Source organism: Toxotes jaculatrix, chromosome 3 (assembly GCF_017976425.1).
Source record: "Toxotes jaculatrix isolate fToxJac2 chromosome 3, fToxJac2.pri, whole genome shotgun sequence".
In the NCBI taxonomy this organism is placed as follows: domain Eukaryota; kingdom Metazoa; phylum Chordata; class Actinopteri; family Toxotidae; genus Toxotes; species Toxotes jaculatrix.
Window position 1 is genome coordinate 9513853 of NC_054396.1, and position 13353 is coordinate 9527205.

The 13353-nt window shown below is 38.4% G+C and overlaps 1 protein-coding gene across 10 annotated transcripts in view; it reads right to left on the reverse strand.

The window, feature by feature from the left end:
- The window catches only part of slc2a9l2 (solute carrier family 2 member 9, like 2), a 106841-nt gene that overhangs the window by 64335 nt on the left and 29153 nt on the right, over nt 1-13353 (reverse strand). For all 10 annotated transcript variants that reach the window (XM_041033917.1, XM_041033924.1, XM_041033918.1 and 7 more), the window contains exon 7: nt 5813-5945. In XM_041033917.1, coding sequence (XP_040889851.1) covers nt 5813-5945 — 133 coding nt within the window. The remainder of the gene's footprint in view (nt 1-5812; nt 5946-13353) is intronic.

Below are 13353 nucleotides of genomic sequence, written 5' to 3' on the forward strand. Positions count from 1 at the left end.
GACTTATGATTGAATCGGTGTGCTGAGAAGGTAAGAGCTCATTTTTTTAGTTAATAGTCCTACTCTAGGAGATGAAAAGGTCTGAAATCTGAAAAGGGAGATAAACTTAGAAATACTGAATACTGTGGAGTCTATCCTAAAAGAAAGAGTAGTTTTGCAATGACACTGACAGCCTTTAGGACACAAACTTATTTCGTCTTCAGCCTCAGTAACCTTTAAATTGAGGGCAAGACTACTGCAGATATACGACATGACAAGGGACAAGATGAGGTGCAAGAGAACATGCTGTTCCTGTCTGACACTGTATTATGATGATGATGATGATAGGACACTACAGGGCCACCCCTCAAGATTTGTGTGTTGACAACAATTCCCCCAACCGCAGCGCTGTAACACAAGCCAGCAACATGGATCTGCAGCACTGTTCAGACTCGTGCCAGCAAAATGTTGTAAGGAAGATGTGAGGGGAGTTTGGGCAGGATGCCCTTTATCCAGCCATCTCTTCCTCAAGGAGTTATTCACACAACCTGTCATTGACACCAGCTGTCTAATGCTTGCATAAATCAGCAGAAAGGAACACCGTATTTTACCACAATACCTCATCAGCCATTAAGTAGAATCAGAATTCAGCATAACCTTTAAATATAATTGGACAATCTGGAGAATCTACCAATTGTTTAACTTCCCACCATGTTAACTTTTGTTATTACTTGATGATTTATGAAGTTTTCTACTTGCTTGCTTCTTTGTCTTTTTTTGCCAGCAATCTTCTGCTCTGCTATTTGGTCGAGTACATTTTGAGTTACTGTATGTTACTGAAAAACATGATGAACTTAAATCAACCTGATTGAGCCATCTCTACCAAATGCTTCTTCAATTCTGACTGACTGGTGGGGGGTCCCCAGTATTTAACCTCTTATGGGGTCATTAACACCTTGAGAGTCACTGAGGTCACATGTGAGTTATTATTATCTATCCGGCCACCCCTCACATTTACTGACTCCCCAAGATACACAAGAAGGGATCCCTGCCCCATCATCAGTAGGATCAACTCAGTTACTTACAACATTGCCAGACACCTAGCCAGCATCTTAGGTCCCTCTGGTCGGTAACACTCCACACCATATCAGAGACTCCCAAGATTTTGTCAACATGGTTGGAAAACTATAACTGGACTCAGATGATTCCATGATTTCCTACGATGTCACTTCACTCTTCACATTCCCAGCCCAGAAGCAGTAAAGACTATAAGGAAGTGACTGACACGAGACAGCAATCTGTCCATCAGAACCAACCTCACTCCAGACCACATATGTGCCCTACGCACAGCTGGGCCATGGGCTCACCAATGTCTCTAATAGTGGCCAGTCTCTATATGGAAGGAGTAAGCACAGAGCCCTGATCTCCTTCACAGGAACTGCTTTCAGCCACTCGTTTAGGTATGTGGATGACACCTGGATCTCAATCAAAATACAGAAAGTGGAAGGCATCACAGAACACATCAGTTCTGTGGACAGCAATATCAAGGTCACCTGGAAGGGTGTCAAGGGAAATAGTCAGGCCTTCTTGGACCATGTGATGGACACTGAAGATGACAGAAGCCTCAACATCGAAGTACACAGAACCCCCCCTCACACGGATCAATATTTCCTCCTTGATTCTCATCACCCACTAGAGCACATGCTGGTGGCTATCAGGACCCTACATCCATCAGGACCCTCAGAACATGTCCACAAGGACAGAGGGAAAGGAGAAGGAGTAAAGACAGATCAGGAGAGCACTTGAAATATTTAGTTACCTAAACTGGACCTTTGTCAAAACTTTGAAAAGAGATACAACAGGCAGAGTGGAAACAAAACTACATTGTCATTCCCTATGTCACAGGACTATCTGTAAATCTCAGGAGGATTTTGAACAAACACCACATCCCTGAGGGTTTCAAGCCTAGTAATACTCTGAGGAAGAAGCTCCTGAGGACAAAACACCCAGGCATAAGCAGAGCAATGCAGCGCATGCAGTTCAGTGCAGCGAGCATAGCACAGACCTGTACACTGGCAAAACAAAACAGAAATCCCACTCCTCGAAGCAGGACTCAGCAGTCCACCTACATCTGAAGGATAAGGGACACTCATTTGAGAACATCAATGAGCAAATTTTGGCCAGAGAAGATTGACGTCATCTACGTCATACTGGAACGACCATCACTCAACAGAGGAGGTGGTCTATGACACAACTTATCAGACACTTGCAATGCAGTCTTGAGACCCCTCCCTAGGTAGCTTGATACCCATTCACACGATAACTCATGTGACCCTAAAGTCTCAGATGTGACCTCAACGACCCTCATGGTGTTAACAATGCTACAATAAGGTGAATAACCTTTCTGATGAGAGATGAGACAAGAACCTCAAGCAAGTCCAGTTGCTGTTGTAGAGCTTTTGGAAATTCCCACTGCTTTCTTCTTGGTGAAGACATCAAAGGGTTAAACAGAGAGAAAAACACATTTTCTTGATTCCAATTTGCTTCTCTGACTGAAGGTTGGCATCGGTGAGAGCAGCCATATACAGAGACAGATGGCAAATAGAGAAATTAGGCTAAAAATAAAAGTGTTCCATCAAGAAGTACACGCACCTTCCTTAATTCCAACAACTCTAACAGTAAAGTTTGAAGCTTAACTACAATGCACAAAGTTCAAATTGGTTTTCAAAGATACACTATTACAGATATTATAAAAAGCATTAATAAGGAAAAAAATGTCAGAGTAACATAATTTTACAGCACAAATGGAGCAGTTCCAAAGGTGTAAAGCATCTTGTGTGTGCTCCTAGGAATCAGACTTTAAAGAATAAGAATTAGAAATTAGAATGGAATCAGGAATCAGGTGGTGCTGGTGGACTTCTCAATAAAGTGTCACTCTATATACTGTATATCCACCCAACTTCTACTAATGTATAGTGTATTATGATATACTATTACTACTACTATATTATACGGTATTATAGTACTACTGGTGTACAGTGTTTATTCAGGGCATGGTTAAGCTATGGGCTTGTCTTTTTTTTTTATTCTTTATACTTTATTTAGTTCTTGCATATAATTTAGCTTTTAATAGTTTTGCATGTTATCTTCTTCATTGTTTTTTGTGATTTATGTGAAGTGACTGGTGCAATTTCCCTTTGAGACTGATAAAATACTGTATCTAACAACCACTTCCAGATAAAATCTGGCCAATCCAATCGCATTCCTATCAAAATGCTTTCTGAATGCATTTACACCCTGCATTAGTGTGTTTTTCCTTATCCAGATAAGGTATCCAGATACAGATCAGATGTTAACACAATACAAAGTAAATTATATTATGGAAAATTATTAAATGTGTGTACATTTTTTTGAGCAAATGGAAAATTTTAAAGACAATTCTTCCTTTTTTTTTTTGCTGTGGGTTAGTTAGTCATATTTTTCTGATGTTGTTTTTGAGCTGCCAAGAAAAATAAGCATGCAATAACTTTGCCAAGATGGCACCAGATCTGTTTTCGATGTACACAGTTAGAATGCCATGCCAGATGAACTGTGTCACAAAACATATTTCAGGATCTAAGTGGGAGCTCTTAACTGGTTAGGACCTTTCCAGAGCTCTTTTCTTTGTCTCTGATACAGATACACACGTCTTTCCTGAGAAAATAACTTGTTTAACATGCTTCTGCTCTTTAACGTTCATCAACAGAAGACTACTTTTCGGCTTTCTACTGTAAATATATTGACCTCAAGCAATTTAAAGCCAATCATTTGTTCCTCATTAACTCAAGCTGGTGTGCGTTTTCCCAGAAGCTGATCTACACAAGAATAGGTCAAGACCTGCTACACGGCTGGACCAAATATGGTCAATATGCGAAATTGAGGACGTAGTTGAAATAAGTCAACGACTTTCAATGGGATGTAGCTAAAGCCTGTTAAAAAAAATCACTAGATGATGTAATGTGCTAATTAGTGATGTTATCACATCATATTTACACCCTGCCTAGTGTCGGCTGGTTTCAGCTCTTTATCTTTTTGCTTGTCTCCTACTCTCTATGTTCCCATATACAGTAATTTAACACAGATGAATTCCCAATAAAGCGGTTTTCATTTAAATGTAAACAGCTTTGTTGTTAATTCAGCTTTATTAAATTTTGGTTGTCAGACAATGGAACAAAATGAAATAGTGACTGAAATGTGATTAGGACCAGATGTTAACCAGAAGTTACTTTCAAGTCATTTTCAAGCTGCTGCTCTGCTCTGCTCTGCTCTGTTAAAATCCTGATTTTATAACCGCAACGTTGTCTGCAGCGGCCAGTGGGGAAACTCCAACATTAAGCTGGCCAACCAGTGGTGTAACTTCATCACTCTGTCACGCGGCATTCGGCTGGTGTACTTTCATCAGCCGACAGTCAGTCAGTCAGCGACAGACATTCGCTCTATAGGGGACACCAGTGGTGTGATCATAATGTATTCTTTTAATCTTAATATGTTTCTATCACGTGTGGTTAATAGGTTATTATCTTCAAATGAATGAGACAGGTGAGCAGATGCCATAAAGATATCATGATGTTGCACATACTGTACCATGTGCAGTGGTAGCTCAAATAACTAGGATGTTCCGTTGTACAAAGAAGACAAACAACCAGTCACTTAAGAGAGTATGCATCTATAATGTATAGACATAGAAATCAAAGAGCTCAAACCACCAAAGAGCACAACCTGATCAAAGCCAAATCTGACGTCACATTTTTCTACATGCTTCATTAACACATGCACTTTGAGCTATGCCTGTACCCCATGCTGTTTCCTTTTATGTCATAGCATTTTATATGGACAAGATCATACTATAGTTACTCATTTAAGTCTCGGAAAAGCATATACATTAATTGAGAGTTGAGAGCACAGATCCAAATTCATGTATGTTACTTCAATGTAAAACTAAGGGGTAAAAAGGAGTTGCAAAAACAAGGTATGGGTCATGGATTAACTGCTAACACACAGATATGAAATACATATGTATATACATATAGTATATGTACATCCATAAATTTGCTTATAAATTATATATTTAAAAAAAAAGATGATTCTGAACTTTTTTTTTGAATCATCAGGTTTTTAAGTTTTCTTTAGCAACAAAGTAATCCAGTGACAGATGTCTCTCCATCCATGGGTACATTGCAAACAAGAACCGCTAATTCTCTATATTTTTAATGGAGCCACTGTCCAAAATGAAAACAAATATAGGGTTAAAAAAAAACTACTACTGACAAATTAAACTTTTATCATACTTAATGGCACATGGAGTCTAGAGTTATACTATAATGCTGTAAAGCAACATTAAACAACAATTTATACAACTATAACAGACAATGTTTTGACAGTAAGAAGAGAAGTTTTTTGTTTTTTTACTAATACCTTACATTTGAAATAAATTGTAAATGAATGAGGTGGCTGGAGAGGAAAGCAAAACCTGCTTCAGTGTTCATATGGGCTCCTGACTTTTGTTTTAAGACGGATTTGAAAAATTTAAGGATCTATCCTTTTATAGTTCTACACAATGAAACTCGGTTGTGAAAACGGAGTCAAGGCAATGGCAAAACGCACCACTGCAACAGCAACAAATCTCAGCAAATGGAAAAGTAATTGGTGAGTCTCAGTTCTTAAAAAAAAAGCTCTTAAAGAATAACAAGCACAAAGTATTTGAGACATCAGAGCCTAGTGTGACAGCCTGCATGTATTCTGCAGATGTACATCAGTGAGAGGATTGGCAAGTTTCTGTTAGTGTGTGCAATACCTCTTTCTGCTCCAGCCTCATCCCTCCTCTCCATCAGCAGGTAGCGAGGACTCTCGGGGAGGAAGGGCAGCACACAGAGCTGCAGCAATGCTGGCAACGCCAGGAAGGAAAACAGGTAGTTCCACCTGGACTCCTGTAGTCAAAACATCAACAAAAGAACTACATCAAAGCTTCAGACATGGAACAGCTACACCATACAGATGTGTCTTCAAGTGAAGCATTTCTTCATGCATATATTTCCTTGAAGTAAGATTGAAACGTCTCTGTGAACGGAATCCCGCTTACTGCTGTTAATCCATGAAGTCCAAACAAAAAAAAAATAAAAATACTAAATCATAATTCTTGTTAGGCAATTCTCTTGTACTCTGGTTGCGACTGTATACTAACTTTCAGTATGTTTACAACAGGGAGCTCCAAAATATATTTCTAATTTCTCCCTCCTTCTTGTCTTGGAAGTGACTTTGGTCAAGGGCTTTCCCAAATTAAAAGTATGCACAGCGATTCTATTTCTATCCACTTTTTGTCAGATTCAGTGAATATCTCCTCGTGCTCTGCTAGCCACAAAACACTATTCCAGCAAATCAGCTACAGGGGGCCGTTCGTGCTAATGCACAGGGCAGGCTACTGGAATCAGTTACTCTCCAAAATCTGCCTTTTCTCCTGCTTCTGCCAGCTACACTCCCTCTTCCACATCCTTGCCCATGAGGAATGGAGCTGCACCAAAGTATAGACAGGAAATGTAAGGAACACTGGAGATGTTACCAACTTGGTATGAAAATGTATGGACAGGACTGCTTGGATACAGAGAAGAAAAATTGCGGTCATAAAGATGCATCTCTGTTGCTTCTGTTCCATTACACAGTAATCTCTTCAAAAAATGCCTGAGAGGCTAAATATGTATCAAAGCCTGGTAGATTTATAGAAACTGAAATTAAACAAGGTCTTTGCAACATAGTGTTTTTCAAAACATTACTAACAACAGCAAAAACCACTTGTCATTCAAGATAACCTTGGATTTTAATCATTTCTGGAAAAATACAAGTTACCAGCTTTCTACAAAAAAAAATCTGGTCCTCTGGCCCTCTAATCTCTGGCAGTGGACATTTGCAAAAACTTAAATATATTGGGTATTATTTTTATTATTCATTTTATTATTAATTATTAATTAGAAATTCTGTAAATAAATTAATGTAATAGTCTGACTATATTTTATGGTTATGCTCTGATCCATTGAGATCAATACTTGCTTTTCTTGAATGTACTGCTTCATTTTCAAAGCTGTCAAGGTACAGAGTGGACCCTAGGGCTTCTAAGTCTGAAGCCCTACCGGGCCTACTAAAGGCCGTCCTAAAAGTCTGTTTCAAACAGGGTAATTTCAGTGAGCTGTAGAAGGATTGTCGTACCTGGACATCCTTTTCCTCCAGGAAATAAACAAAATAGTGGAGAAATTTTTGAATCCCCTCTTAAGTTATCATGAGATACAAAGAGATGGTCACCATTATTATTATCAATATGGGAAAAAGTTAATGTTGTTGAAACAAATTGCATACCTAAACTGAATTATTCACTTCAACCTCTGACAATCAGCATTCCTCATAAGGTCTTTAAACATGGGAAATGTCCAGTATGCTTGGAGAAGAACACAGTGTAAACTGATAATGGAAGTCTGGGTCTCACAGCTGTATGATTTTGCTTTCTCTCCCAGACATGTAGTGAAATGGACTCCGCCAACAGTCAGGGCTCCCCCTTGGGAAGGATGTGAACAGAGCCTCATTACCCCGCTATCTCCCCACCTTCTTATCATTCAAATTATCCTTATATTTGAAGTCTAGCCCTGTTATATCACATCTACAAGCTGTCTGGAACAAAATATCTGAGGCTGTTAAGAACAATGTACATCTTAATATGCAGCCCACTATTTGTAAAATCCTGCAGTGAATGGATTACTCAGCTGGGCATGTTCGCCTCATTTGAGGCGAACATGCCAAATCTAATTTAGTATTAGAGATAGGGTGGATTAGCATGAGATCAAAAGGAAAGTATACTTTTTTGAAGTACATGAATGTAATGGATTAATAATATGGACACTATATTCAGGGTTAATTAGCATGAATATATAAATCATGAAAAAAAATTCCCAGAAATGCCATTACAGTATACTTTGAATGCACTGAAAGAATCTGACACACACTGTAGACATCATGTTCCTTGGCTTAATATTCAATCTAAGAGCAGTGTAAGTACCAGTCAATACTGATGAAGGTCACTGACCTGACAGCATACAGTCACCACACATCCTATATGTTGTGAAGGCATTTTTCCTTCTTTGAATATTATTCCTTTACCAGGTCGTTAGGTAGTAATAGGCATTAGAGCCTATGGCCATTTATAAGTATAGCACCAAAAATAGTTCTTTGTTTTTCTCCAAGATGGCTGAGAAGACACTGATAGCTGGCCAGAGCCCATTGGTAGTTGCTATAGCAACCAAGGTCATGAAACAGACCCTATGCAGGACATGACAAGCTAAGCCTCTGGCTGAGAGAAATAAACAGCCATAACAAACAACCCGTGTTTCAGTGTTTAAAGGTCAATTAGTTACACAAATTCTCTCTAAATAGAGAAGATATACAATTTGATTTAGGTAAATGTGGTTTAATGTTTAGGATTGGATACCCAATAAAATCTGAACATGTGTGGATGTGATGTGGCTCCATGAAGAACAACCTTATTTGGACATGCAGAAAGTATGATGTGAAAGATTTTGAAGGATTCCTTTGGTTTACCAGGAAGGAATCCTTCAGAATTGGGTGCCATCACAGTGCTAACTTGTGTTGTTCATCTCTATCCTCCTTGGTCAAGTTTCAAAAAGTGCTTCTGTTTAAGACATCTTGAGTCTCCTGAACCATGTTCCATCTGCTCACTAGATCTTGATCACATATGTACGTATACTTTGGAAAAGGAAACAGGACACACAAGTGCATCAATTTAGAGAATCTATACTTCATAATTTCACATGAGGGAGAGGAATATGTGTTGTTAAGCAGAGACTGTGGAAGGAGGTGCCCTTTGGAGAGAAAATGTCAGCTCTCAACTAATAAAAAGTCTGTTGGGGATTCGCTTCCTTAACCTTTACTGGATGTTTTTTTTTTTTTTTTCTTCATCAGACTAAAACTTTTTAAATAATTTTATTAACTTTTCTTTAACAACACAGATTTATTCAGCCTAAGCTGTAAATTACTCCATATTCACAAGTTACTGTTTATATTATATAGTGCGTGCCCAACAAAACGTCATCATACTTTAAGGCATAAAGTACTGTGCTCTGTGTGCTACATACAGAGCCTTCCAACAGTGTGGAAGATTAAGTAATATTAATAATTTCTTTGGACGAGTGGGGGCAGGGCAAAAAAAGCTGTAAACAACACTTACATATCATTGCCTGTTAGCACAACATGTTAGCATACAGCTGCTTCTTTACACATCCATCAGACACAAAGCAACATGTGCATTCATTTGGAGTCATGTCTCTGTTCAAGTGATAAATGTAAATATTCACTTCTACTCTTATATCTGTTTTTTTTTTTTTTGTATGCACCAACATTCAAGGGAAATATCTGGCTATTTATCTGTTAAATACTCCACAGTCACAGTGTTCACCAGCTTGTCCCTAACTTTGTCCGCTACCTGACTGCTGCATGAAAATTTCCCAAAACACTGAAGTTGTGGGTTGTAAAATCAAAACAATTTGCTGAAAGAGGATAAAATTCCCCAAAGAGCAGGGGAGACCAGGGGAGAGATAATTTGAGGGTTTGTCACAACAAGCAACCACTTAGACATTGCACATTTATCCACTGTTAATATAAAACTATTGAGAAGTGCAGCTTAAAATTTCAAATTTCAAATGAAAATACCAAATGTATTCATTTTAGTGATGGGTTTTAAGGCAAAGATTTCTAATTAAAAACTTTATGGCAGTAGGTAAACATGCAAACAGAAATGTATTTCAGCATTTTTGAGTATTACATAGAGTGCATACAGTTTTTCATAGCTATACAATGTACATACAGCTTTAATGTACATTTGTACATTAAAAATCTTAGATGGCTAGGGAAAAAGTATTTGACTATTCTAGCAAAACCAAGTCATGTGTACAACCATGCAATTAAATAAACACAATCCCACAATCAAGAGAGATTACTATTTTTATGTGAATCTACAGTATGGCTCCATGTCTGTTACTCATCTCTAAGCATATTTGTATTTTCCCATATCAATTTTGCATCAGTTTCTTACTTAAATTAGTAAAAATTGGAAACAGAAAAATGTTTGAGTTGGTATGACTCACGAATCCAAGTTTGTAAATAGCTTCAAGAAGAAAACATATTACATTTACATCTAACAATGGTTAAAAATGAGCATGGAAAGAAGACTGAATGAGTTAATCACAACCCAATTATCTTGCACAATGCTGCTGATGTTTTGAGCTTAATTATGTTTCTGTATGATGCCCTTTAGAGATGTTTCTTAAAATATATAAATATTAAAAAAATATATATGACTGATAAAACAGGCTTGTCTACACTGGTAACAGTCCAAATCTTCCCTGTGATCCTCTGTGCACTAAATCCTGCGTGACCTGCGTAAATGTAATCATACCGCACAAACCAGAGGTCTCACTGATGCTGAGTTGTGGGTTGTCTTTTCTCAGCTGGAGATTACAGTGGGCGATTAGATTAGACCTTTCAGAGGCTGCTCCGACAGACGAATCTAATTCATGTTCTACGAGCATTGATTTCTGTGGTCTGTACTACATACATCTTATAAGAGATCAATTTTTTATCTCCATATTCTGTTCTCGTATGATACAATACAGGTTGCTGATGCTAACTTCACTCACAAACTGATTATTTTCATCCTAAAAAGTACATCCCCAAACAAGAAAAAAACTCGACTGAAGGCTTGATCACGGGAGGGTTTACAGCATGTAGATGTGTAAGTAACCAGGTATGTAGAACACTGGCAGGAGGCAGGCTTTCACAATCCAACATTCACATAGAACACTTAATAATCAGGTTGGACTGTGCCTATTTGGCATAAATATAGAAAACCATAGTTGACGTGGTAGTTAAAGAAGGATAATTTATAGGTACAGAACGAGGTCATGGCAAAAGTAACTTATGAAGTGCTCACATGCACTTCTCTACTTCAAACGTGCAGTGTCAGCCTTGTTTACTGTACAATCTAAATGTACGCCTTATAGTATGCTTTTAACTGGGGCAAGCTGGGCTGTGTCTCCCTCCTGGGCCCTGATCCTATCATCCCTGGTGATAAAACAAAGCACAGCTCAGAAAGCTCAGCTATGACATAGAGTGATACATTTTTTTTTACAGTAAACTAAACAAAGGAGACAAATGGTTTATTGCTGTATTCCAACAGCCATGTAGTTTTTCCTTTCATTTGTCTCCACTGAGAATGCAGAGGCTGGAGGGTGTACATTGTCATCCTGTGATTGAACAAAAGCAAAGGATGAAACACACCTTAGTTGTCTGAAGCTGAGAGGAACGGAACAGAGGTGAATGTGGATTTCGTGAATCCCTGACTGCTGTTGCTGCAGGAGGGACCACCACCACAGAGCCATAGAGAGGGTTGGTGTGAAGTGGTAAGTTCTCAGATTGAAGTAATGGAAATGTCAGGTGGACCACATCTTTGACAAATCTAATTATACAAGATAATATTATTTGTGTTGGGTCAGTCTTAATTATTTAATTTAGTCAAGCCCATTCCCCAAGTAAGGAATGATCCTGCTCTGTACTAATCTTTACTAAGTTTGGCACAGGCAGTAACAGTTAATTCTCAGCAAATCTCTGTTCCCACAGAGGGCAGTGAGATTTAATTAGCTGTCACTCGCTTCGCTGGTTAAACACATGATGGATTATGGGGTAGGTTACAGGAAGAAAACCGGGGATTACCCGAGTTTTAGAAATATTTTGCGTTTTCCTGGAAGTGCCATCAGGTGGTACGTAAATGGGGAAAAAAACAATTTTATCAATTCAAGAACACATGAGGCATCCAAAATGATTAAACTCCTAAAGGGATAAGATAGTATTTTGACTAACTAACTGACTGAGGGGAATGGACTGGTTTACCCTTTATACTTTGTTTCTAGTCATGTCAAATTAGTCTGCCAGTTATGAGTGATTAAAAAAAAAACTGTATCCAGAGCTGACTTTATATCAGTGTAAATAGGATAAATACAACACCTCTTCCACATTAAATTCTCACAAAATAAAAACCTTGTTGGTAAAAACCTCACGTCACCAGAATCTCAGCCTTTGGAATATCATATAGGTGGCGATCTGCCAGGATCAGAAGAAAAGCCCATCATCCTTCTGCCTGTGGCTGTTTGTAATGAATGTCACCTTCTCTGTAAGCCTATTTTCCTGATACTCTCTCTGAAGAGCAATTTGACAGTTGGCCCTTGCAGGTGTGTGCTGTCCCATTCTTAAAATATTAAAGGGATCTGCCTTATATTTGAAGGAACTGGTATTTCAGTGGGACTGACATTTTACAGGAAAGGGATAACCCTAAGTGTTAACTTACTTAAAGGAAATGTGACCACAGGTTTTATAGTGTTTCTTGTTTCAAGTCAGGTAGAACTCTAATATTCAATTACATGGACTGCAAATAGCCAAAGAGAAGTGAGTGAGAAAATATTTTTTTTTTAAAAACTCAGCTACTCTTGTGGTTTTGGTTGTTTCTGGTCTGTGGATGTCCAGTATATGTTAAGCCACACATAGTACACACATAGTACACACACACACACCATATCTTTTTTTTTTTTTTTTTTTGTCCATTTACACAACCCTCTGAAGCCATGGTTAGGTGTGATGGAGGATTTAGAGTACATATAAGGGCCCATTAAGGCCACTGAATGTAACAGCACTTGTGTGAGATGCGTTTGAGGCATGCTGATGAGTTCAGTGTCTCAGGAGAGTTCAGTGACAGACTGGCTAAAAGCCTGTTCCTGCTGTAATGCTGGAATAAACATGTTTCCCTACTGGCACAAGGTCAGTGGCAAAGCATGAAGGTTAGAGTAATTATCATTTGTCAAAGCTTATCATCATTTTGCAACTCTCAACAAGTGACATCTCCCATTAACAGAAGCCTCCACTGAGAGGAAACCTGTTTGAGTTTCATAACCAAAGGCCAGCAAAGACCATGGTGGCATTATCGTCAGATATGTCACATATGTCTGTGACGCTCTTGTCAAATGGCAAGGACAGGCAGTCACCAAGGTGACATGAATACAAAACAAAGACATACAACTCCATTTGATATTTATAAAGGTAGTCTGCAGGGCGAAATGATGGATGGAACAAACCAATACTCATAAATTAAAAATGAGTATCTGCTTTGCTCAACACTCGGACACTATGCCCATGTGTAAATGTCAGTGCAAAGTGACAGAAAGAAAACAAGAAAATCCGAAAATAACACCAAGAAGGGGATTCACAGTCTGAGACATACAAATATCAATCCAA